The 27,423-nt window shown below is 36.1% G+C and overlaps 1 protein-coding gene across 10 annotated transcripts; it reads left to right on the forward strand.

The window, feature by feature from the left end:
- Positions 1-1,016: 1,016 nt before the first annotated feature.
- SPON2 (spondin 2) lies at positions 1,017-25,619 on the forward strand. Of its 10 annotated transcripts, none has more exons than XM_064511573.1 (10): positions 1,017-5,686; positions 12,995-13,257; positions 15,642-15,809; positions 17,991-18,067; positions 19,028-19,091; positions 19,890-20,115; positions 20,476-20,699; positions 20,972-21,163; positions 22,282-22,456; positions 24,475-25,618. In XM_064511573.1, the coding sequence occupies exons 6-10, from the start codon at positions 19,893-19,895 to the stop codon at positions 24,651-24,653; spliced, it is 993 nt and encodes a 330-aa protein (XP_064367643.1). In that variant the 5' UTR covers positions 1,017-5,686; positions 12,995-13,257; positions 15,642-15,809; positions 17,991-18,067; positions 19,028-19,091; positions 19,890-19,892; the 3' UTR covers positions 24,654-25,618. The 10 variants fall into 10 exon arrangements, with proteins under 10 accessions (XP_064367643.1, XP_064367644.1, XP_064367641.1 ...); XM_064511574.1 differs by lacking the exon at positions 17,991-18,067 and having other exon boundaries at positions 1,017-4,708; positions 5,583-5,686; XM_064511571.1 differs by lacking the exon at positions 17,991-18,067.
- Positions 25,620-27,423: the final 1,804 nt, after the last annotated feature.

Raw genomic sequence — 27,423 nt, forward strand, 5'->3', positions numbered from 1 at the left:
TTTGTTCAGTCTCACAGAACTCCCACTTTTGGCGGATTTCTCACTCTCTGGTACTGTTCCACTAACCCCAGGAGGAATGCAGTCATGAGCAGAGCAAAGGGGAAGAGTTGAAAGTTCATGGTAAATAGATGCTCTGATATTATTCTGTAATTTACAGTGCAAATATTACTGCTATCTAGATGGAGTCTGTAGGTATACATGTGTATATATTCAAATTAATTAAATGGCATGTTTTTTTCCTCAGTAGGAGCTGAACTTCTGCTGATAAAATTCTTTATCATATGGGATCTCCAAGTGAAAAGGAGGCAGACTGATATGAAAAGCACACAACAAAGGAAGAAAAAAAGGAAATCAGAGATTCTCAAAATTATTGAAAAATCATTATTTTCTTTTGTTGAATTTTGTTCATTAGCAATGGCTTAACTATATAACTAAATGTGCATTTTTTCTCTACTGAAAGTTCTTTACTAGAAGAGAAATCAAACCTAATTTTCTTCCTGTCTAAATTTTGCATTTTGTATTTAGGAGGTGATAAGTTTGGGGCCATGGTGGCTATTACTATTCCTTTCTATGCCCTTTGAGAGCTCAAGCTATGAAATGAAGCCAAAGCTGCAGCTGCAGCGGCAAACATGCACTTTTTTTTAATGAGAAACATCTTGCTGTTTTTCCCTTCCCCACAGTAAAGTTCTGCATAATATTAAAAAATAACATATCATATTAAAATTAGGCCACAATCTGCTAACATTTTATTTTGTAGAGATCAAATTACATATAGATATAACAGATTTTATCACAGGCATCACATTACATATGTTATGGCACGTGTACTATTGTATGTGGAACTCTGCATTCAGAAGGAAAAATACCTTCTCTGTCTTTCTGTAAGTCCAGTTCTTACTCTTCAGTTTAATATGAATGTTTTTAATTGATAGCAATTTTTTAATGCATGCATCATATTGGTATATAAAATTTTAATATTTCAAATAATGCTTTCATATAGACAGATCTTAGATTCTTTATATTAGATTCCATGTGCTAGCATAAAACTTATTATTTTCCTGTCATTTCAGCTTCACATATTTCTTCACTTTTATTAATTCTAACATTCATCCATTGCAGAGATAATGATTTATTGTGTGTGCAAATTCCACAATACCCTATTTTGCTTTGACAGCTGTATTTATTTCAGTGAGCTAATTAATGGGAATCCCAGTTGTTAAGAAGATTTTCTGATGTGTTGACAAAACTCAAAGAAACAGCTGACAACTACATACTGTTTCCAGGAAGAAAAAAATTAGTTCTTTTTTCTTTCTTTCTCTCTTTCAGGTATAGAATACTGGGATTGTCCATTTGAAAGAACAGTGAATTCATGCAAATCTTTCAGTTTCACTTTAAAATAGTTTTTGTAATAGTTTATTTTTATGAGGAAAACTAGTTGAAGCTAAAATAATTCTGTTCTATTCTGTTATTTTTGTAGGTATTGAGCTACTTCCTACAGTGAATTAAGCAATGTGATTAAAGTGATTAATTTTCTTTCATAGTCTTTATATGCTCTATGATCTGATATGTAGGAATCTTTAATCTAGCAGCTAACGGCATAACAAGACATAGCTATGGCTGAAATCAGCAGCTAGAATCATTTACAATTGTGATTAAATGCTACTTTTGAAAACAGGGTGAACCTGAACTCATTTTCTACCATCTCACTACAGTGAGGGCAATTAATAACTGATGGTGCTTCTCCTAGAAAGCGGCAAATTCATCATCATTTCTAGCCTTTAAAGCAAAATTAGATGTCTTTTGAAAAAATACTCTGTAGCCTAGTAAAAAATTAGACTGATAATGTTAATTTGTGGAAAAAAGGGGAAAAAATCCAAATATGAAATAGTGGGAAACTTTTTGGTGCATGTTGTATAAGTTGGATAAAATGATTACAGCGAATTTTTCTGATCTTAACATTCAGTGAATCTACAAAAAGCTGTTCTAATAATACGTGATACGATGCAAGCAGAATATAGAACATTTTGAAATGAAGAATGACGTTAGGGAAGCAGTTTGCTGTAGCAATTAGTATATGGATTCACAAGTAAGAAATTCTGTATTCTATTCCCATAACTGACATTGATTAGCAAGTCGCATTAGGACCTATTATCAAAAATCAGATATGCAGCTGATCATCTAATTATGATCATCATGCTATTAGCATAACTGCATTTGCAAATCATGCATGCAGAGCTTTAGCCTTTGTTTAACCTTGATCTGTGATATGAAAGCTAGCTGCGTTAGGGACGGAGACAACTCGTTTATTGTATGATTTGAGCACATCACAGTTTTTAATATTTATCCTCACTGGACTCTGTCAAATTGGGTATCATTATTTAGCCCCATTTTAAGAAAGTGGAACTGTGGCACAGAGACACAAGGTTCTGATTTTCAAAGATGATTAGGCACTTAAAGGTGTAGATAATTTTCCTAAGTCCCAAAGAAGGTTACAACCTTAACTCCTATCTAAATTCTTGTGACTTTTTTAGAAGCCTAAATCACTTTAGAATTTTGTTCTGCATTTTGCAAGACTATATGAAGTCCAAGTCTAATCAGAGACTATGTCCACATTAGTAAGTAGCACAGACCAATAAAAACAGATTAGTAAAGTGAAACTGTCAGTGTTAAGGACCTGGCATTCACACTACACACAATTCAGGGGGCTTTAATGCTGGACTAGTTCTAGTCGTAGCCTGGGGACTGAATGCTTACCAAAGCTCACCTTCTGTTTACTCTCATTCTTAAGAAATCCAGTCTGCGTGGGGCTTCAAGACCACTCCATTATACAAATCAAAGCATGGCAAGTGAGAATGATCAGGCAATTTGCTTCAGAAGATCATGCCTGAACTAAAATGCTGATGTAGACTCACTCTGTGATTCTTAGAACCAAAATAATGTAACAAGTGTATAAATAATTGTATTCCTCTGTGAAAAGGTGGAGAATATTGATGTCCTTATCTGAAAAGCTGGTATAAGCAAGCAGATTTGGTGGTCTGAAAAGTATGGGGAGATTGTTTTGTAGTAGCTCATTGAAAAGCTGCGTAGAAAGAGTTAATACTCTAACTTGAGAAGGGATGCCCTTGATTTATGGAAGGTTAGTCAGCTTAACAAAACAAAACATTTAATACATGCCCAACTCTGAAAATATTGCTGCATTTTGGAATAATTTTAGTAAATATTTCAAATTTCTTTGGCCAGATTTGTGAGCAAGAGCATCCATCCATAGCATTGCTCTCACATTTTCATGAATTTTCCACGTGATGAGAAAATAACAGAAGAAATATCTTATTGCAGTGTTTCCAAATGTATATGGGTAAAATGAAAGGATTTTACAAAATTAAATACACTCCAATGTAAGGAGTTTAAAGAGAGATTAAAATTTTAAAGAATAAATATGACTGAAAGTTTCAGGCAGGTATTTCAAAGATCTCACGAACTTATTAAAATCACTACATGCTGTTTCATACTTCTGAATGAATTAATGTTCTCTCTCTTACATTTTCCAGGAATATATCATGGACATATGAGAGGTACTCTGTGAACTGATATTTCTGATATTTTTAACCTAAATATTTCAAATTATTTTTTCCAAAATATGAAATGAACTTCCTTCATTACTGTACATGTAAAACAAGCACCAGTCCATGTCACATCTGCAGATGTCTAAGATTGTCAAAGCTGTTTAGATTTCCACCCTTTTTTTTCTCATGTTTTGGTAGTGCTGACATACTTAAGAAATAAATATATATTACTATTACTTAAGAGAGGTCATCAAGGGAATCCTGAAAATAAAGAGAAAATACATCAATGCCCTAATAACCTTTTCATGCCCTGGAATATATTACACAGAGTTGAAAAATACAGGATATAAACAACAGATATTGAAAACACCCGAATGAATTGAATAGTGTTAGAGTTCAGTATCTGAACATGAAAAATCTATATGGATTTTAGACCCCAAAAGTTACTTCTTTTTTATCTGGGCTTTATTTTGTTTTTCTTTTTAGGACCTGAGTCATGATCATGTTAACAATATTGGTTTCTAGTAATTTTTTGCCACAGTGAAAAGGTGTCTTTATCTACAACCTTCCCCTATCTTTGTCTCTGAGCAAAAACTTAGAGCTTAGTAAAAACTTAAGAGATTTCTGATATCATAATAAATCTCTTCAGAGTCTGCTAGACTGATGGATAAATTAAAGGAGATGGGCTTTTAAAAGTACACCACTCTTCTTTTCGCTCAGTATTGTATTTGCAGAACACCTCAGCTGCCTTTTTAGGGTAAATACGATAGATAACATCCTTTCCATCACATTATTAGTATAGTCTGGCAGATATCGTTGTCTTCCTGTTGATGAGCCATATTGCCTCTTCTGCTGTGCAGAAAAGTGGAACTCTAAACACCTGGGAAATAGAAGGCTACTTATCAATAGTAAGACCTCCTTAACTGCTTTTCCATATACACGTTATCTAAGAGTATGTGCAATTTGTGTGTTGTTCTGCCACAGACTTTCGGCCTAGTGCTATCTCTAGAGAAACTTTGTCTCCCTCTTCTGAAGATCAAAAGGCGAGTATGAAAGCTGGGCCATTTTCTGCTTTCTCCTGTCTGATCTCTGGAACCTCTGTGCTGGAATTCCCCTAAGAAATGGGAAGACCAGAACTGAAATGAGTATGTTTATAGACAGCATGTCTTTAAAATGTCTACTTACTAGGAAATTGTTTTATTTCTAATAAATAGTCTTTACCTCCTCAGAAATGTATGGGGCTTATGAATAGCAATTATTTTGCAAACGTCAGAGCTGGAAATCTGTTTCACTGAAGCTGATACAGCCTGATTTCCAGTGACAAACACCCTAAATGCTGTCAATGGCTTCATAATGGCAGTCTCATGGCATGCTTTAGTAAATAATTGCTGTCAATAGCATATGGAAAGTCTCAGTAGAAAAACAGTTGTACCCTTGACATTTTGGATATGAATTATTTTATGTCTGTCAAGATATTTGGTACTGCAGATATAAAATGATAAAGTACCCTTGGTGCATAGCACATGGAACAGATTTTCAAGGTGGCTTCAGAAAGAATTTACAGTGTATCTGAAGGAAACACCAGCAAGGAAAAAGTCTGTCTAAGAGAAAATACTCTGAAGACCTAATGAATCTAATTTACATGTTGAGATTTTAGACAAGAAATACATGGTGAGATGAAGCAGTGAGTAGTAGGATATGGACTGACCTATACACAGGCCATGGTGAATCCCAGCAGTGCCAATCTCTCTCTCATGATTAAGCAAAGATGAAGCTGGTAAACAGCAGACAGCAGGGTTTGGAATTGCTCAGTTTCCTGTGGATTATCCTCGCTCACAGAGTTTTTGAAGTCTGATAGAGCCAAAGAATCCTGATAGATTCTTTGAAAAAGAGAAAGCAGAAGAGAAAAGCTCACAGAAAAGGTGGGGTACTGTTATAGGAGGTATGATCAGCAAATCCAGGGCCACTCACATTACCAAAGCAGTTCATTTCTTAATTCTTGTTTATTTTCTCCCCTAGCATCTAGCAGCATCCTGTCCCTGCTACAGGTGAGAACTTCAACTCATAGTATGTCACCAGCCTACAAAAACCTACACTGATTGACAGCCACCTCCTTGACTACGGTAGAAACTCTCTAATATGTTATTTTCTATAGTAGAAACTCTAATGTTATTTTTTGTTTCTCATCCTCACAGTTTAGAATTAACTTTGCATGTTATTATCTTAGGAGGCAATCAGATCTCATGACAACAGTCAGCAGTGTTAGAAGCTAGGCAGAAAATTATGTGATAACATCTTTGGGCGGTTACTATAGGAGTGAGGAAAAAGTGGTGGGTGCATTTTAATTATTTTGTGACATCTATCCATTTGCTCTCTTCTATACTGCCTAACATGAATGTATCCATATCATCCTCATTCTGGACCAAGCTAGTGTCTTACAGACTTTGGAACAGGAGTACTCTGCCTCCTGTGTAAGGCTGCTTTTAAAAGTCTCCTGCATGTCCAGTTTGGCATGGAGTGCTTCACACCACCATTCTGTCTCACACACCTGGGTCGTCTTTCCCCAGAAACCAGTGCCTGGGGCAAGTTAATGGGTCATGGCTTTACCCAGGTCTCGCCCTGGCACTGAGGCAGGAAAATGGTCCGGGGGCACGGCTGAACCTGGGAGCTGGGAAAGCCCTTGCAGTTTAGATGGGATGACAAGCTGCCTCCAATTTCTGCTGCTTTTTGCCTTCATGACAGATGAGAAAACTGTTCTGTTCATTGTTTAGTCTGTATTTTATGTTTTGTTCTAAAAGAGTGTGACAGAAGAGCAGTGAGAAGGGCTGCCTCTTTGCTTTTTCCTGGCTGTTGCACTCTGTGTCAGGTGGATCAGGGGAGGGAGAAGAGGAGATTATAATGTCTGGATACAGATTGAAAGGCTTGAAATAAGCACATGGCTTGCCTGTAGCAAAGGAGCAGACCTACAGCCAAGCCTCAGAGGTCAAGGAGAGGATACATTCCTAGAGACCCGGAGGGAGACTGTGTGAAGGTCGCTGCAGCCCAGGAAGGCAGTGCAGATCGCTGGAATCGAAAGCATCTGGAAGGAGAGGCTCATTCTGAAAGGAAATGGAGAACAGGGGGAAGATTTGTTTTCAAAACTTTTATTTTGTGTGCATCATCCAGAAGATCTGCACTTGCTCTATTTTAAGGGGTTGCCTGTGCTCTGAGAAAGCACAGACATTAGAAGCACTTCAGTGTCTTTGGATGTGCTCATCCTAAAGATAAGATTGGCTAGTACTACCTAACGGCTCAGACCTCCTCAGAATCACATCATAACCTCATAAACTCATATGTTTATATATAAGCTTTCTGGGACCCAGGGCCTCTCTTCCTTATTTGGAAATGACTAGAGAAATATTAGTAAATTATCCCTGATGTAATTTATTCGGCTGGTCCTGTGGTAGAAGACAAATAGCTACCATAACGGACTAGAAATCATAGAAAAATAAGATTGCTGTTTAAAGTTTACTTAATTAGTGATGACAATTAGTCTCCGGTTAGTATAAGTTATTTAATAGCATACTCTTACAATGTTTTCTGTTTCCCAGAATTTTTGCTGGCTTTTCTATCTCTATGTTAATTAACATTTCAGTTTTTCAAGAAAGCACCTATCACATAATACATACTGCAATCAAAGTATATTTTCCCTTCTGTTTAACACATCATCTGCCTTACTTCCTCCCACTCCTTAACTGTTTTGGGATATTTGACAGTGTTACCAAACATGAACTGAACTCCAGATTCCACATGCTTTGTGGAAGCATTGTAACCTATGTCCTACTTGTATGGTCCTTATTGAGCAAAGTTGCATCATACTGTACTTTGCTAATATCTGCTGTAACACTATATATGTGATCCCAAGTTTGGCAACAACAAGAAAATGAGTTAAATGGAGTATTGGTAGTGACTATTAAAAGCTTGTTAGAAGAACTTCCAGAGAATGACTAGAGGACTCCCAGGGAAGGCAGAGAATCCACCTGCCAAACTTGGGATCATCCCCAGCAACAGTATCAATATTTTTCCTTTAATAGTTATGCTAATGTTGTAAAAACTGATATAAATACAAAAAGTCCTTTTGAGAATTCCTTTGCTGTCTGCATCCTGGTATCTCTGACTATTTTATTTGTAAGGAGTGAGACAGTACAGCTGCTTGCACATTCTAATTTGCCAAAAGGTACTTAGTCAGGAAAGCTGTCAAAATCACCGTTAAGATAAAGACATCTGCCTCTGAATTAGGACAGCAAGGAAAGCAAATGCTGATGTAGCTTTCAAAATAGTGAACATGAAAAGTAGGAGATGCAACAACAAGAAAATGAGTTAAATGGAGTATTGGTAGTGACTATCAAAAGCTTGTTAAAAGAAGTCCTAGAGAATGACTAGAAGACTCCCAGGAAAGGCAGATAATTCACACTTGAGAAAAAAGAAAAAGCCTTTTTTTTTATGTCCTACATCAACATATAGAATATGATGAAACAATGAATCCTCAACAAATTTGCTGACAATACTAAATCAGAGGAGGGTCTCACAAGGCAAAGAACAAAACTGCACTCAGGCAGACCTTCATAATATTGAAAAATAGGCCAACATCACCAAGTTCAACAAGGAGTACACAGTTCTGCCCTGGGGTTAAATAACCCCATGCATCAGCTCAGAATGGGAACGGCCTGGCTGAGAAGCAGCCCTGCTAAAAAAAGCCCAGGAGATTACTGTGGATGCCAAGCGGAATGAGAGCTAGCAGCGCTCTCATCATGAATAAAGCAAAACGCATACTGGGCTCCATTAGGAGGTACAGTGGCTGTGTCCGAACTTCCCAATTGAAGAGGGATGTTGAGAAACTGGAGAGGGTCCAGTGGAGGACTACCAAGATGGTCAGGAGCCTAAAGTACATGGACTATGAGGAGGCAGCTGAGGGAGCTGAACTTGTTTAGTCTAACAAAGAGGAAGTTAAGGACAATCTAATAGCAGCCTGCAACTACTTGAAGGATGTTTGCTGTCAAAGCAGGCAGAGTCGAAAGACTCAGCAAGACAAAACCAGAGCTGGCCTGACCTAGTGTTGGTGACTACCTTGCTTTGAAAGGGAAGTTGGACTAGAGACCTCCAGAGTTCCCTTTCAACCAGTGTTTCTGTGATTCTGTGAAATAAATTGATTAAGTATTACTAAATATTGTCCACAAAACACATTAGGACATACATTTTTGTGCTAACCACATCGGTTTGCTCTGTCAAAATAAACACTACAGAATGTGATTCTACATTCTGCACGCATCCAAGATTCAGATTTAGTTTCCATTACTATTTTTGAGCATGCATTACAGAAGATTATGCCCATTATTTGACTAAATCAATGCTTTTAAACTTCCAATTTTGAATGTTCTGGCTTTTTGTATTATAGTAATTCAAGCAACTGCTAGAAATGTGTCATATTATAATGGTCATATAGGGCTATTATTGTCCATATAACAAACTCCGTAGGGACTGAGAAAGAGAAGAATGTAAATTATCACTGAAGCCTTTTCTCCCAGTTCTGTGCCTATTTACCATTGGTTTGAATAAGCAGTATTACTTTCATGTAATAATTTTTGCTTCTAATAATTCATTTTATTCATACTTATAAAAATGTTGTCCAAACAATTGCTAGGACAGTTTCTCAATACCTATGATTGAGTACAATGATATTCCGTAACTGCAGTGCAACTTTGAAACAACCGGTTAGGACAAGAAGTGAAGAATACTATCCTCTTTTAACTGAATCTACAGAATTCAAGGTGGTTAATTGAATTGTGGTTAGGACAATGCCATTTCTATTGACAAAAAAAATTAGGATCTGAGTTTTGCATGTTTAAAAAGAATATGTCAGATTCTGATTATGTTCATGCTGTCTTAATCTTAGAGACTGTCTAGTAATCTTAATTTATATTTATGCTAATGCTTTAGAATTAAAAATTCATTCAAGCATTTGTAGCAATACAGTGCCTGCTAGGATGACACTTGACACTGATTCAGTTTTTGATGTAAAAGCCTATTGGTAAATTAGTAGTACAGCTTCCTGAAATATAAATTGATATCACCTAATCTTTAATTTTTAGTTAATGCAGAATATCAGGGAGAAAACCTTAATCATAATCTCTCTGTTGAGTTCACTTTTCCACTGTAATAATTCAGAAATAAAATTCATACTCAGGCACTTAACATTCTCAGTAAAGCAGGGGTGAAAATCACATATTGCATTATTGGAACAACAGTTTTCTTCAACTTAAAAATCACAAAGCTTTTTTTATATAATTTTGCTTTCTACAATATTGGCAAAAATACTGCCATAGAAAGAATTTTTTCTCACTTTTCATATTGTCATGAGTTTTGTTGAGAACCAAAGGGTAAATGGAAGAGTTTATTTAGTGTGTTATTTCTGGAGTGCAAGTTTTTGTTGTAGACAAGAGATATTGGCCAGTGGTCAGAAACAATAATCTCTTTTATAGAATAGTCTTGTTTCTCCTGCTTGTTACTGTCTTTAAGACCTTCTTTTGTTCTTGGGTATGAAATGTCATCTATTTTCTATCTGCTGTCATAGTCTGTAATTCTGTTTAAAGTTTCTTTCTGCACATTGGGTCATATTTCTACCCAAGTTATAAAACAATGGTTTATATATGAAGCATAATGTCCCTGTCATAACCTTCCAGTTCTAAATGTCTTAAATGAAGATTGCTATCTGATTCCTTCAGGATACTGATACTAGCATTGATAATTAAGTGTATCCATTTGATAGGGGTTGACTTCACAGCAAAACAGCCCTTTTATAAAAAACTGTAAAAAAATGCTATGATATTACTTATTCTGAGGAAAATCACAAAACTTTTATATTGAAGTTTCCCATAATAAACTCCGTGGCGATGCATTTACTTCTCTACAGAATTATTTGTATTTCATCCAGAGATCCTCCACAAGCATGTGAACACCTCTGCAGAAACTGCTGTCATTCACCATAATACAGAAAGAGCTGCATGGAGATGTTCATCAGAACTCCAGGGCAATATAACTGTGCTTAGCAATGTTTCTGAGCTAATAGATCTTAATTAGCTCAAGTGTGGCACCATGTTTATTTAGCTCTAGTATATCTTGACTGAGATACTTTTCAGAGAGAGATTGGTTGGTGCTAGCTCAGGGGATTCTGCACTGTAATTGTACGGTGTAGACATGCATACAGATCTTCCATACAAATCCTCCCTCCATCCTTCTTCTTTATAAATATTCATTTTGCAATTAAGTTCCCAATATTACTTAGGAAGGAGAAATTCCTAATGTGGAGAGAGCCTATGAGACCATTGGACTGGTGAAAGTTTTTTGCTGTAGACCTGAGATACTGAACTAAGATCAGAAACGAAATTTCTTCATAGTGTCATAGGATGATAGGATAATTCAGTTTAGATGGGACCTCAGGAGATCTCTAGTCTAAACTGCTCAAAGCAGGGTCATCTCTGAGGTCAGACCAGGTTGCTCACGACTTTTTCCACTCTTGTCTTGAAGACTCCAAGAATTGAGGATGCATTACATCTCTGGGCAAGCTGTTCCAGTGCTAGACTGTCATGGTGAAAAAGTTTTTCCTTATAACCAGTCTGGAGCTCTCTTGTTTCAACTTATGTCCTTTGTCACTCATCCTCCCACCATGCACCAGTCTGAAGAACCTGGCTCCATCTTCCTGAGGACCTCCTCATAGGTATTGGAAAGCTGCTATCAGGCCCCCCAAAAGCCTTCTCTTCTCCAGGCTGAACAAGCCCATTTCTCCCCACCTCTCCTCACGGGGCATGCGCTCCACAACCTGAACAACTTGGCAGCCATCTGCTGAACTTGCTCCAGTTTATCAGTGATCTTTCTTGTATGGAGGGTGGTGGTGCAAAACTGGATACTGTATTCTAGTTGAGGTCTAACAAGTCCTGGATGTAATACTATAATTGCCTCTGCTCTTTAATATATCCCAAACCTTCTTACGCTTTTGAATGACATAACATTTTTTTTTTTAGCAGCTGTCATATTAAATTGGAAATTCTTAGTTTTTCTTAGTGTGATAAGATCATATTTATAACCAAGTTAAGGAAAGAGGACAGAATTATATAGGCAAACAGGAAACAGGAAAGTTGGACTGATTTTGTTAGATAATTTCCATGGGAAGGTAAAGAAAATATGTTGGTCCCAAAAATATATTGCAGCCTGCCAGTTGACCACAACTTCCTCATTCCGCTTCTTAAATTTGCACTGACTCCTCACCAGGAGTATTGAGGTGGAAAGATGAGACAGTGCTATGGTGGCAAATAACGGATATTTTAATGCATTAGATCTGTGTGCAGGTTTTCTGTTATATGGATTACTTTCCACAAAGGTCAGTTCATTTTTTATAGTACATCATTATTCACATGAATTAGAGATATAACTTTTATAACCACATATCTATCAGCTAAGTATATTTAAGATGTTTGAAAGAAATACAAGAGAAATCAACAACTAACTGAAGCAGGAAATATCATAAAGTGAAAAACTGCCATAATAATGACTACTTTAGAAATATAATTTGGTAGTATCCTGTAGTGTTGCCAGAGAGATAAAGGAGTGACATATTTATAAGGAAAAGAAAGCATCAAATTGCACTTAGAAAGTCAACATACTTTAAAAAGTAGACTATGTAGTGGTATGAGTAGTATTATTTAGTGCTTAAGCCTCTCTCCAATGGAAATTCAATGGCAAAAAAGAAGTACAAATGTTAATGGTTCATTCTAATTTAAAAATAAAGTGGAAGATGTAATTGGAAGATTGGATTTGTTGGAAGATGTAATCCATATTTTCCAAAAAAAGTGACCAAATTTTTATTGTCAATTATCTTGCTGTTATTTTTTCCCTCATTTTCTTTAACCACTATTTGGTTTTTAGTTTTCTTTTTCTTAAGCTCTAGCATACTTTACAAACAGGGGAACAAAAAACCCCCGAATCGATATACTGAACAAGTTTAGTAAACTCGAAACCTACTATGTTGGAATGACTACATTTTGGAATGATGTTCTATAAAGGCTGCGAGCCCAATCCCGCCTAAGAATGATGAAATGAAGTAATACGTTAAGCAGTACACTGTTTTTACATTATATGTGTGCACAATACCATGAAAATATCCTGTCTGCTACTCTAATGAAGCTGCAGTACAATATATGCTGGATTTTCTTCAAAGCTTTTCTTATTTGAGTTAGAGGTTTTCCTGCAATTACTCAAACTAAATTTAAAAGTAGGGAGTCCACAGGTGTCCGACTCAGCTCTGTAAGGTTTTCTAAATGCTCAGCTTTTTTCATGTTTAGCTTTTTTGCTAAGTCACGCATGCTACACAGTCCAGTGAGCTAATACTGCTGGTGCAGGCACTCCACGGATGAGCAAAGCGCTCTGCAAGGTGGCCCTCCTCCCACAGCTCAGCCAGCCTCATGATCAGGTGGAAGAATATGTTTCCTTTCCCACTTCCATGGAGTTTTGGTGGAAGAAAGATGGACTGAATTCCTGCTCCAGCATCCTGTTGCAAGATATTTTGTAAAGAGGCCATAACAGCACCGTCTGGCCTTTGCAGGTACAGAGGTCTGAACAGCTGAAGTCCAGGACAGAGGAACTGCTTGAATGCCTAGGCCTTGTGAGTCTGCTCCGTAATTATTATGAATATTAACCAGAATCAAGGGAAGGAGATCTCTGATTTGTGTTTAGCTGATGAGTTGGGGGAGGGGGGTTAAATTATTTTTTCTGGTTGAGTTCATTTTTGTGAAGATAACTCTCTTCATTACTCATAATTAAATATGAAGGTTTCCGCTACAGAAAAATTGGATAGATAACCTCTATGGTTAGGTTATCAGGGTGTTTCAACTCCTAAGCATTTGTGATAGCCAAGAATGGTAAGTTGTTCATACTATGTCTGAAGGACTCCAGTGAAGCAGGAGAAAATGGCTCTGACCTTTACTGACACTAGCTGATTCTTGGTTCTTCTTACACAGTAGAAGACAGCTGCTGCATTAATGTGATAGATGATCGATTAGGGAATAGATTAGGGAACCAAAAGCACAGCTGAAGATGGCTATCCAGAAAAGTCATACTGTACACATTGAGTAGTAGATAGCACAGCAAACTAGAATAGTCAAAGAACACCCAGGCAAAGGAGGAACTGACAGGTACAATCCCTAGTCTCACTAACCTATGGGTAATCTATAATTATACTGCTTCTTTCATGTAAGTTAAATACGTATTGCCAGTGACTCCCATCCTCTTCTCTGTTGGGAGCTGCTTCTTGTGGTGTGTTCCTTGTATCAAAACTAATAGTTATAAAACTATAGAGGGAGTCGAATGAAGGAACTCGTTTGGCTGAATGCTAACTTAGAAAGAAAGATTTGCTGTCAACTGGATCAGTTCTTCAGTTTGGCTGTATAGCCACACAAATCCTTGTACTGGCTATTCTGAGATATGTTCTGATCAGTATCACCAAAACCATCCCAGTCGCAGTACCCCCACATTTCATAAATAACAGTATTACCTATAAAAACATAAAAATTAAGCAATTTGGTAATGTTCTAATAATACCTGGACTGCTATCAGTACATTTTTTATATTAGGTGGTTAAGAGGAAATTCTGGCAATGAGATCTTTAGAGTTTCCCTGGATATTCCCCCTGCAGCTTCAGCTCAAGGCAATGTTCTATAGTCTCCTTCTTTGGGAGGAGGGTCACATCATTTAGGCCATAATGACTTTAATCCAGTTTAAATTTGCTGCCTCCAGACTGGGAAATCCTGCCCTTTTCTGCATCCCAACTTGTTTTCATCTCCATTATAGTCATCAACATATATTGAAGCAAAAGATTAGTGATGCCTGAATCAGTCGTTTATGTGTAGATGTTTATGCGTGAGCTAGGCATCTAGTCAATGAAGAGCTTATCAATACGGTTAGTGGAGACTAGAGAGCTACTTCCTCGTTATTTGTTTGGCCAAATGCAGGTATGTATTCAGTGGTGAGCTGAATACCTCTTTAGATTCTATTGAGTATAACGACTAGACCTACTTTATATATAGTGGCAGTTTAGATGCCTAGTTCATAAATAGACATTCAATTTAGGTGTGTAATCTACACGTGAAATCCTTATCTCAAAGGATAAATTGTGATTCAAAGTTGTCTTCATTGCTGTTGTACCATGTGCTGTTGGGAATGCTTCATCCTCCCTTGCAAATGCTGCATTTTATAATAAGCTTCCAATACAACACCACAGTTTCTCCATGATAAAATATTCTTCTGCTTACTGAGATTTTACGACTTAAAGCTCAGAGGGTTTTGATTGAAAGTAAACCTTTTGGCATTATTGAGTGTCCATAACAGTACGTGTATCCATGGTAACTACAGGAGAGAAAGTATGAGTGCATAATCCTTCTTAAGTAATACCACGTTATGTTTTTCTTGGTAGACAAAGAGATGCTAGCTATTTATAAGCATATTAAACAGCTTGTGCATACTCAGAGTTGCATATATACTCCCTACCAGAAAAATGGAGACCGTTTTAGTAAAATTTTAATGTGTGATAATAGTTCAGAAATATAGATAAATGAACACAATAGGATTTCTGGAGCTCCTGTTTTGAATTAAGGTGGGCAAATTAAGTTCAGATTGGTCATTTTAGTTAAATCTCCTTTCTCTTAATCTTACAGTTTAACAGAGAAGTCATAACTAAACACATCAGTCTTGTTGCCTATCAGAGAAAGGGCTAAATTATTCTCTAGTTAATCAAAACAGAATTTGCACCCTTTTAATGTGCTATGTATGAGTGATGGCCTAATGTTCATATAACACAAAAATGTTCATATGAATGTTTTCACATGGTGGAAATGATTCAAAAATCAGTATGATATTGACCATACTGATAAGTACTTTTTTGCTTGTTTTCCTGTTTTCTTAGTTAAGTTAGTAAAAATAACAATATTTTAGACATGGTTATGACTGTGATTTAAAAAATAAAAATATTTGCACACCATTTTTGTTTTGCAGTTTCCAACTTTTATCCTGTGATTCTTGGGAAGACCTGCAGGAACTGTACGACTGTTATCTTATTGACAAAAAGCAGCAAAAACAGCACACAGGCACAAGTAAAAGCGCTGGTGCTTAAGTGAAACAAATCTTCATGCACACGCCTTCAAGCATTTAGGAGCTATACAGGTATGAATGTGGATGAAAAATAGGTGTACCTGAAGAGACATAAAATTGAAAAACAAAAGCTATTTTGTTGTAAAAGAGGGAAGAAAAAAAATCCAATTTTATATATACGGGAAATGGTTTCTAAATGGAAGATCTTTTCCCAGTTTTCCGTGAGTATTCAACTACTTTTTAATGGGACATACAAACTGAAGAAGGAATGCAAGCATAGGTTCTGATCCCACAGAAATTTTTTTCTCCAACTGCTGGCCCACAGAAATTTGGCATCCCAGAAATTTGGCTTCCCAGCCGTGAAAGTAATTCATTGAGTGGAAATCTGTTTGTTTGCCCCCCAGCTATGAGATACTAAATTTGGTTTTGATGTCCTTCACAATGTCAGAGACTGATTATGCTGAGCACAGCTGCTATTTAAAGAAATAAGTTTGGGGAGTTCTCGAGTTAGTATTTTCTCAGAACATAACTATATGTGTTTTTTTCTGTTTTTCACCTCTCCTTCAGCCCTGGGCGGGGTGAGGGAAGAAGGATGCTAAATTAAAGTTTAAAGCTGTATTTTGCCTAACAATCTCATTATGGAATCCAAGAAATCCTGAAATTTTAATCTTTCATGCAAACTCTATTATGGTAGATCCCTCATTGTAAATAGGGAAAGGACCAGTATAGGAACAGTAAGAATCCTTGTCTATTCTGCACCAGGATCAGCAAGAAAGAAAAAGCAAGTGAAATCCAGTTTTTCTTTAAATATCTGCAGTCTTTGAGGAAAGAATCCCTCTCCAGTTTTCCAAACTAAAAAGTTTTAAAGTCTCTTTAATTCCTACACTGGCAAGGTAGGAAGGTAAAAGAAGCAGACTGAGTTGTGTTCCATTAGCTGTATTTCTGAAGCTGAAGAGACTGATGACCTCAGGAAATGGGAGTAATTGAGCTCTAGAAGAAGAACAAACTGATCACACAGAATTGTAGAATTGGAAAGCATCTCAGAAGATCATGTACTAATATTCCAAGGCAGAATCAACTATAACTTTTGCTATTCTTGATATTTATTTCTCTAATCTAGGCTTAAAAACCTCAAATGACTTCCCAAGTTAATCACTTTCAATGATTCAGTACCTTTTATCATTCAATATGTTTTTCTTATAATATCTGAGCCAAATTATCCAGGCTGCATGTATTGTCCTGTTCCTGGATAAAGTCATAACATGTAGTCACGGAACTAGAATTATCTAGTCTGATGAGGTTTCTTTTGGCAGCAATTTTTCTTCAGCAGGAGAAAGATAGTCTAACATATTAAATAAATTTTTCTTGGATCCAGAACTAATCACTTTGCTCTCATTTCAAGGGCCTTCCCGGAGTCCTCACAGTTTCATTGTGTGAGGTTAGCTGGCTCAGTAATAGTGATGATAAAGATATTCACAACAACACTGACAGAAGTTTAAAGCTAAAGCTCTGACTTGGTAGTATCCTTAAGCACTTATATTTAAACAGTGCTATATGCGATATACTTGAATACTCCTAAGACCTTTGTATAGTTCTTCCAGAGGCCTGCATGGGATGGAAAGATCACCCACTTCTGATATAAGTAGACTGAATTCTCTGGATCTGGAATTCTGGATATAATTCACATATTATCCTGCAAAAAACACTGGGAAGAACTGGTTCAAAAGTATTCATGAAGTCTCTTTACCCAATGGACTTTTTTAGGGGAGTCTGGCTCCTGGAACAGAAATAAATTATGGAAAACATGAATATTTTCAGTGGCATGAACACAGGATGGAGGAAGAGGCCTTAGAAATAAAGGTCATGTCCATGTCTAGATAGCCTACCCTGCTACGCAGTTCCTAAAAATATCCAGACATACAGGAATTGTGGCTCTTGGGTGCTGAATCCATCAATGCTGAAAGTTGCTAGAGATTCCATTTTGCCAGGAGGGTGATCAATGGAAATGCCATTCAGACATCTCAGTTTATTCTTCTCTGGACTTTTCCTGTTGATTTACTGGGTGGGGGTGGTGGGGGTGGAAGAAGGGGCAAAAAGGGAGTACAAGTTTCCAGTTACAGGGCCATAAAGCTCAGACTGGTTCATTGGTAACCCCGTTCTGGAGGAAAGCACACATCATTTAAGCTATGATAGCCTGGGAGATTCATCTGAGCAGTAACTGTTTTTTCCATATGCTGTACCATGATATTTGAGGTCTGTGGAAGTACTTAAGTGATATCCCTCACAATCTGAAAAGAAGACTCCATGCAAGGCTGTCCTCATGGTGCATGGTAAACTTTTGAACTTTCTTCCTTTGTTGATCAGCCACAATAGTATTTGTTAACCTTGTAGGAATGGCACAAAGCCCTTATTTTCCCTATGGGCATTTTAAAAGGTGGTGGGAAAAAGAATTTAAAATAAATATTAAACATTATTTCTTAATTGGGTCATTGTATTATGCATGATTTTACCAGATAATTTTAGTGAGTTAAGTAAGTATGTGTACTGTGTTACAGAGGATGTATGATTTAGCTGTAATAATAAGATTTTTATTTGGGGTTTTTACTCTGAAGACAGCTAAGAAAAATCTCACAGCTTCCCAAAACCACTCTTTCCAAAGAAACCACAGTGTTACAGAGCCCTTTCATCATCTAGCATACGGTACTGTAGAACACAAAAATATACCCTGTACTACTTTAAATTAATTCATATTTGCAGGAGACACAGTCTGTGTGAGTATATGCAATTATGAAATGCAACTTTTTTTTCCTCTGACTTTTTTAGCTGCCTCACCCCTTTTATTTGAACACATACATATGGTGTGTGAGAGTGAGCAAGCTCTCTGTAAATGTTTGGAAGGAGCATCTGTCAGACAATAAAACTTACAAGAAAACATGCTTCTCATTTAAAGAGTATTCACTAGAACTATTTCAGTGTTGGAATCAGTTCATTTGTATAGCTTAGAGGCATTAATAAGAACAGAAAACTGTACAGTCACCAGAAACTAAACTGTCAGTAAGAATTCAAGGTTTTTTTTAAAGCATTTCGTGTATTTGGCATGACAGTCTTCTGATAGGAACCTGAACCGGTTGACATACAGGAAACCTCTGATAGTCCATCCAAAAAGATTGCAAGCAAGAAGATGGCATGCTTTTTGCAAACCTGGAAAGTCTAAAGATTACAATAATTGTTGGACCAAAGGGATCCTCTTCAGGCATAAATAGCAAGACTCCTACTGTCTTCTCTTGCAGACCAGCTCAGCTGCCAGCAAAAGCAGGTGCTCTCCCCCTACCAGTGCTCCAGAGGAAATATTTAGTGAGTATTTACAGCTCTTATAACAAATTTATATATTGTTAGCATTTCAGTTGCATTTGTATAGTTTTCTCAAAGGAGAAAAGCATTTTAAAGTAACTTTTTAAGGCTGTTATTTTAAACAATTGCTAGAGTTCAACAGTCTGATGCAATTACTATATGAATTTAAAAACAAAATTTGCACAACCTATGATATAGCTTTTAAAAAATATTATTATTAACAAATGTTTAAGTTTAACCATCTGAAGCAATTATGATGTATTTTTTAAAAGCACAAGTTATGACAGCAAAGTAATTTATATAAATTTGAAATGTATTTGACTTTAAATGTTATGCCATAAAACAGCCTTTTCAGAACACAAATTTAAAATAAATCATTTCTTTTGGCAAAGTAACCTGCAATTTAATCTTTAGAAGAATAAATATACCACTAATGTTTTCCACAGAAACAGTTGCTACTCTAATTAATTCAAGATGTGACTCTAATAAGATTTCGAAAGAAAATCAGAAACAGTTTTTCTCAGAGGTAGTACTATGAACAAGGTTAAGATATTTTTATTTTCATTAGAAACACTTGTCCCAGGTAGAGTTACAGATTTGTTGTATATAGCATGGAAATATAAAATCTGGAAGCATTATAATTATGTTTTTAGAAGCATAACTATTTTTAGTATTTTGGATATAGGCTTTCTTTTTGTTATAACTTATCCTATGTTACATTTTATTAGGTAACCATTATTCAATTTTGAGTTTAGGGTGACTAATATGGCTAACAATCTTTTTTTTCTTTTCATGTGGAAGGGAATGGAAAACCTGATGTTTGTCTACTGCTCCTGTAAAATTATCTGGACATTGCTTATAACAATTCTAGGTTATGCCAGCAGTTTGCCTGTGGGTGATGATTCTATTTGCACAGCAGAGGAACTTGCTAAGTACAGCATAATCTTTACAGGGAAATGGAGTCAGACTGCTTTCCCTAAGCAGTATCCACTTTATAGGCCCCCAGCACAGTGGTCATCAATGCTAGGTAAGTGAAGTATGTACAGTTTTAAGAACAGATAAATCTCTTGACTACCGTGATTCTTTTTGCTTCTTAATATTCAATTTTAAGCCAGCTAATGCAAAAAGAAAGAAAATAGCCAGAGATACTAGGAATGAAATGCACAGATTGCAGTATCTGCAGTGCTTTCAAAATCTGCAACTGTTTTCAATTGACTTCTGTTTTCAATTGGCTACAGCTGAAATAAACAGTGATAAGTTGAATGTTTTAGTGTCCACTCATTTTTATACACATTTTTTTTAACCTCAGAAGTAAAACAGAGAAGTTGAAGAAAAAAGGACAATCTAAACCAGACTTTTATGTCATGCAATGTATTCACTCAAATAGGTGTTACTCATAGTTCTGACTACAGCATGTGGAAAAAAAATGAATATGCCAGCAATGGTGTTCGTGATTTTGCTGAAAAGGGTGAAGCATGGGTATTAATGAAGGAAATAGAAGAAGCTGGAGAGAAAATTCAAAGTGTACATGGAATCTTCTCTGCTCCTGCCATTTCCAGTGGTACAGGACAAACCTCCACTGAATTAGAAGCGCATTCAAGACATCCCTTAGTAAGTAATTAACATACTGATTTTAAAGGTTTATATCATGTCACTAGCAGACAAAATCAAATATTTGAATTCTCACTGGTAAGAACAATATAATGCAATTATGTTACTGAAAAAAGTCTGCCAAAATGCAAGGAGCTCTGTACGGTTTTTGTAAAGTGGAAGAGTTAAACAGAGCATTACTTTTGAAAATTCTAAAATAAAATTATCAAAAATATGACCGGAACATTTCAAAATAAGTGATGAAATCCTGATGGATCATTCTGTTTCTTTAGGTTTCATTTGTTGTACGAATTGTGCCAAGCCCTGACTGGTTTGTGGGTATTGACAGCCTAAATCTTTGTGAAGGAGACCACTGGATGGAAGAAGTGTCAGTAGATCTATTTCCATATGATGCTGGAACGGACAGTGGTTTCACATTTTCCTCCCCAAATTTTGCCACTATTCCACAAGACACAGTTACAGAGGTAGGTGTATGTGCATGGTTTATCACATCATACTATACACTTCAAGTACTCCCTTTAAGAGATTAATTATCTTATAATTACACAGTAGACTCTCTTTCTTGCAAAACCAATTTCAGTATTTGGGAGTGCTAGTGCTATATAATGATTTGGTAAATAGCTGATAACTCTACTGCTTTTATTTATTTCCTATATCTTTCAAATTCATTTAGGTAAATGTAGATGGATCATGAAAATTGGGCCTACCTTTAAAATAATTAACGTAAAGTATAGGTATTATAAAATGATTTTTAATGGCTGTTAAAGCAATATGGAAATCAAAATATTCACAGAAATCCTGTCAGGACTAAATATGTATCTAAATGGGAACTCTTGTAGAAAAGTAGAAAGTAGAGAATTGTTGCATGTACTATGTAGGGTGGGAGTTCTCAGTAAAAAAAATTGCTGAAATCTGAAACTTAGATTTGAGGGAAGGGAGCCCAGGAAAGCAGAGAACTCTTTTGCTGCTACAGCAGTGCCCCCAGTTTCAATCTTTTTCTCACTCTATGTTCTGTATTCCTAATACTTTGCTTCTGTCATTTAAAGGTGGTAGGAAACAGAGCATCTTGATTCAGAGGTTTTGAGTACTACAAGCATTCAGACAATCCTTTCCCATGTTTAAGGTCAACTTTTCTACAGCCACATGCTGTGCTCATGAGTAATGAGAAAAAATGGAGAAGCTGAAAACCAGCTGCATTTGACCTCCTATATCCCTATGACAGCTGCTATATCATACTTAATAGTATCATTTAATACTCTTGTAAATTCTAGCATTTTCCACCTTGTAATAATATCCAGTTTTCCCCATCAAACCATTTCATACATTATTCTGAGTTTTCAATACCTTCCACCCCAGTCCTTCATCCAAAGGTTGGCACAATCCATTGTGCCCAGTTCCCAGAGTATTTTGCACAAAGGGTCTGGGATTATCTGCAGTAGTTTTGTATGCTGGGGTTCACAGACTGGTGCAGTTTACTTGCCAAGAAGTATCACATAGTGTGTGAACATGATGTTAAAGCTTTTTTTTTTTTTTTTTTGATATGGTGATGTAGTTCATTTAAGGTTCCCTTTTTCATTCACAGATCACTTGCTCCTCTCCAAGTCACCCAGCAAACTCATTTTATTATCCCAAACTCAAAATTTTGCCACCTATTGCTCAAGTAACAATGGTGAAATTAAAGAAAACCCAACCGGGTCTTCCTATCTCTCATCTTAATCTGCCAGCTAAAAGCAATGAAATAATAGACTCTGTCTCAGGTGAGTGATTATTACTTTGATATGCTCAATTCAGTTTTTTCCATTCATTCAGAACGTGTGGAAATCTGGCAGGTGATGTGGATGAAATAGTCCGTGAGGCTAAATATTCTATCTGCAGAGAAATAATTTCCAGACTCACACATAGGAAATAAAACAAGCCAGTTGACATAGAAGAGAGTATCTGAAAAGAAACAATAAGGAATGAATTTCATATCTGAGCTAGAGTCTAAATGTTTGGGTCAGATCCACAGTAAGGGTTATTCAAGTCTTAGTGTAGATCTGTGACTTTTATGAGTCCCCAGACTCTCTGTAAATTTTGAAGTAAATACTCCTCCATGGGTTTTTGCATGATGAAGGAGCAAAAGAAGTATTATTGTTACCTCTTTCTGGGTCAGAGGGTTTTAAATAACAATTGAAATAATTCAGTTAATTGACTTTGACATATTTATGATAGCAACATGCATCCCCACATTAAAAAGCTAGCAAATAACCTTTTTTTACATAGGAAGACGTACAAACTACTGACTCAAGTCAGTCTTAAATGAAATTTTCAAGTCTCCAGATCAACAACCACTATGTTTGCTCTGAGGGAAAGACAACAGATGGATGGTGTCTACCTGGATATTCTCTTTATGCTTGCCTAATGGCTTTTTTTTAAAAGCAAATGTAAATGTAAGAGAAAGGGTTAAGAATAAGAAGACTGACATCCCAAATCCCGTGTGAGAGAGCAATGGGCTAAATCCCCAGTGTATTCCTAGGATAGCTGCCATGTTCCAAGAAGGGCTTTTCCAGAATGAAGATTGCGTGCCTATAGGTCTGCAGTAAAGTCACCTCACAATCAGTAAAATAAAGCTCATTCTCTACACAGATTGGAACAGCTCCATTTGGCCCTATTTAGCATATAAAGTTAAAGCAATATATTTAAAATATGGTATTTCAAAAAACATTTCTAATCATATATCCCCACTTACTGTGTATTAACCAGTAAATCAGTCTATTCAAAAACTTATTCCAGAGGCAAAAGGACAGATTCAATCACCAGAGATGAAATCATGTCTCTCATTCTCACCAGAAGCATGGGAATCAGTGACTACAACAGAAGTGGTTAGTTGCATTTTAAGAGGAAGCACAGTGACAGCAATTTATACCAGAGGTCACACATTCAGTACACCATTTAGAGATGGGTTTGTGCACAGCTATTTTATCCCCAAATGTTGTAATAAACAAACAGTACTGATGCAATTTCCTCTGACAAGCACCATTGTTATTTAACCCACTAAGGAATAAGCATCTGTATTTTCATGAGAGATGTTTACAATACAAGCATGTAAAGTACTTTAGAGTTTCTGACTTCTTTGGTTGCAGTAAATTAAAAGTACATTAAAAACCCTTTTAGTATTAAAAAGTTTATAGTTACAGAATATCTCTGTTGGTGATGAGAACTGCAGTGCACATGCCAAAAAATAGCAAGATAGTATAGTGATAAAAAAAGGAAATTTTCTTTACTCGTGAAGCAAACTGGAACAAGAGTTAAATGGAATTCGATATGAACAACTTAAGGAACAATATCTATCTAGGAAGAAATCCAAGTCTATATAAATAAACCAGATAAAAGCTTTAATTCTGATGTTTTTAGTAAGCCATGCAATGGCAAATAAATTATCACATTGGCAGTAAATGATTTTGAAAGCAATCATTTGAATGCAATCATTTCAAACACAGGTTTCTTTGATGTGAATTTTATAATTTCAATTCAATAGATAATATCTACACTGACTGATTTTAGTGCCTCAAACAGTCTCTAGACTTCAATAATAATAATATCAATATCCATGAGTTCAGGAGCTGAAAACAGATGTTTTTATTTATTAGACAACATATGGATTTTATTAATATCATATGTATTTTTGTATAAGAAAGGACGCTATTTGATCATCATTCCTTAATGCTTTGCCAACTATGTATTTGCCTTAAGCACAAATTTCTGTAAAGTTACCTTTTGATTGTGTATATTGCAGAAACACCACTGGACTGTGAGGTTTCGCAGTGGTCTTCATGGGGTCTCTGTAGAGGTCCTTGTGGAAAACCTGGGACCAAGATCAGAACTCGCTTTGTGCTTCTTCAGCCTGCAAATAATGGAACTCCCTGTCCAAATCTGGATGAAGAAACAGGATGCGAACCAGATAATTGTGTCTGAAATAAAGAACAGATAATAATTTAGATAATTTAAAAGTAGGATAAGTTTAAATAAATTTAAACTACATGTCAGTCAATGTTCCTTCTAATTCAGGTATGCTGTCCTATTTTACTGAAAAGGTATTTTAGAGTGGTTTTGAAAGTCGTTGTTTTATCTCAAGATTTTTGGGGGGTTAAATTCCTAAGGTTTAGTATAACAACAGTACTTGATCATTTACAGACCAAAAAACCCAGATAAATCCTTGTTATAAATATACTGTAAGTTCTTGGAGTACCCTCTAGTGGCAGAAAGGAAGACATTTGGAAAGATTGTAGTTCACACATACCAACAAATCTTTCAATCATAAGATCTAAGCTAATATGTTCTTAAATACTATAATTTGTTGATTTAAAGCTATTTATACCTAGAAATTTAATTTTTTTCTCTAAATTATGTTTATTATAATTTATTGGCGTTTTTGTTGTCTTTCTAAACATGTTTAATGTGCATTACTTCAGAAACTGCTTGCATTACTCAGAGTGGTCAGATGTTTGCAGTATGATTATGACAATAACATAATGAAGGAAACATGTCTTGAGTCTTGTGAATGCATGAAAAGGTTTGTTTTTCTCGAAAGTGACAAAAATATCTACCATAAGGACACTTAGCCAAGAAAATGACAAGCAGAAATCAGAAGTTTGGATACTAGTAGAAAAACCCTAAGCTTAATTTAAAGTGTTAGATGTGATTTAAAAACTGACTAATGGTTGGTGTGAGTCCCTCATGGGACAACTGTCGCAAAAATAATCGATAGAAAGTTAACACTGTTGACCACAACATAAATTATATAATTCTCTTTATATATGCAATAAACGTGTCCATGTTTCTTTAAATGTGTTTCTTGCTACTTGTGTCATCATGATCTTTGTACAGAGCAAACTTACTGAGGTTTTAGAATTGTCTGAAATTAAGGTATACGTGAATATAAGTAAAGATAATACTTCAGAAACTGTTCCAGACTGCAAGTTTTAATGCTTGAACAGTCCTTTGTTGTAAGAAGAAAGTAACGTGTGACTTACAGCCTTGGCTACCAACTAGGAAAAGAATTTCGAAAGAAGAAACTTGAGTAGAAAATACAGTCAGCTAACAAAGCTTTTAGTGTAGCACGCTACAGATTTACAAATACACGATATAGATATTGAATGAGAGATCTTTGAAATATGTCAAATACCAAAAACTTTATTATGCACTTAAAAGGACATAGTGTATTCTCTTAGGGTAGAAGCATTTAAACTGTTCTCCCTATTTTTTTTACAGGGCATAAATCTTGCAAAGTCCCAAAGAAATTCAAACTTTATCAGCTTAGCCTAAGCTGGTCTTAAAAACACTGATGAACAGTGTTGAACACAGCTGTTAAAGCTAAGAATAGGAAATTTTAGCTATTATTTCTATGTGTCTTGCATTCTTCAGCTTTCCACTGTTGCCTGTTTTTCAAAGTCCTTTTTTCATGTGTGTTTATTTTAGGGAAATAGGGTTATTTCTTTATCACTTCCATCTACTGTGTTTAGTTAATTTCTGCACCTTTTCCATTCTTTGTCTTCTTTTCATAGAAATTTTTCCTCATTTTATGTTTTCTTTTCCATTAAACTTATTTACTATGTAGTTACACATTATCACCATCATCTGAGAAAATGCAAGCATATCCTAAAGTACAGATCTAAGTAATCTCTGATGGCAGGAACTAAATTCAGATCGATTGATCAACTGATCATAGGCTAAACTCAGTAAAGCCCTAAGCAGAAATCAGATGCAAGTCTGAATTATGACTTAGGGAAAACAAACATACACATTTTTGCTCAGCTGCAAGCTAACCTTGGAGGAACCTTAAAGTTCTTTAAACATTAGAGTTTTGCTTCTTCCCGTGTCCAGAATAGGCAAAGGACTCGGTCCTGCAGAAGAGCATTTTTGTTTGCAATTGCTTACAAGTCCAGAATGGAGGATCTCAGTCCTACAAGATATGAACTGATACTGGGCCATTCCCAGTGTTAATGCAAACTGCTGAAGGCAAGAATTCCCCAAAGGACACTGAGAGAGAAGGAATAAGAGGCGGAGGTGGGGTGGAAAGGGAAGTGAATATGCAAATGGCCAACACATTTCAGGAAACTCAAGTTAGTGATAAATAACTTCCTTTAAGGAAAAGCTTCTTATCCAGTCAGTTCCCTGGTGCTGGTCTGAGAGAAGAGCCCTTCCTTCTTCTTCCCTTATATCCAGTGTTACACATGGCTGGTAGACAAGATACTGTGGTCCTAGCCACACAAGATTTATGAAGGAAATAGGTAAATTAACTTCTGTGTTAAACTAATCTCAGAAAACACTTTGGAAATAAATGCTTTTTTAGCAAGAATGTTATGTAGGAAGAATCAGCTATATGGGCAGATACTGTTGCAATGATGGAAGACACCATTAGAGGTAAGTGTAGCAGCAAAAAGGTTACCACAGACTTGAACTGAGGTCTTACAAAAATTATGAACACCAAATTCAATTCCCATAATGTTATAGGGTACCTGATTACTGAGAATAGGTTGTCAAGTGCCTTAAAAGAAATTCAAGGACAGCTAGCTGTGAATACATCAAAGCTCATCTGACAACTGAAGCTATGTCTACATTTATGCTTTCCTATGGGCTGTGGCTTCCCTGCAGACATCCAGAGATGCAGCTTAGTGTTCACTGATTAGGAAAAATCAGAATATTCTTTGTAGATAAATCAGGATATGAGAGGGACTGGTGCGAT

This window comes from Dromaius novaehollandiae, chromosome 4 (genome assembly GCF_036370855.1).
Source record: "Dromaius novaehollandiae isolate bDroNov1 chromosome 4, bDroNov1.hap1, whole genome shotgun sequence".
In the NCBI taxonomy this organism is placed as follows: Eukaryota; Metazoa; Chordata; class Aves; order Casuariiformes; family Dromaiidae; genus Dromaius; species Dromaius novaehollandiae.

Bases quoted from the DNA above. Each gene is read 5' to 3' on its own strand.
- SPON2 (XM_026112793.2), top strand. From the start codon at position 18,924: ATGCTTTTTGCAAACCTGGAAAGTCTAAAGATTACAATAATTGTTGGA. The intron at 19,092-19,889 runs GTGAGTATTTAC...TTCATGTGGAAG, and splicing joins TGCTCCAGAGGAAATATTTA to GGAATGGAAAACCTGATGTT. The intron at 20,116-20,475 runs GTAAGTGAAGTA...TCACTCAAATAG, and splicing joins ACAGTGGTCATCAATGCTAG to GTGTTACTCATAGTTCTGAC.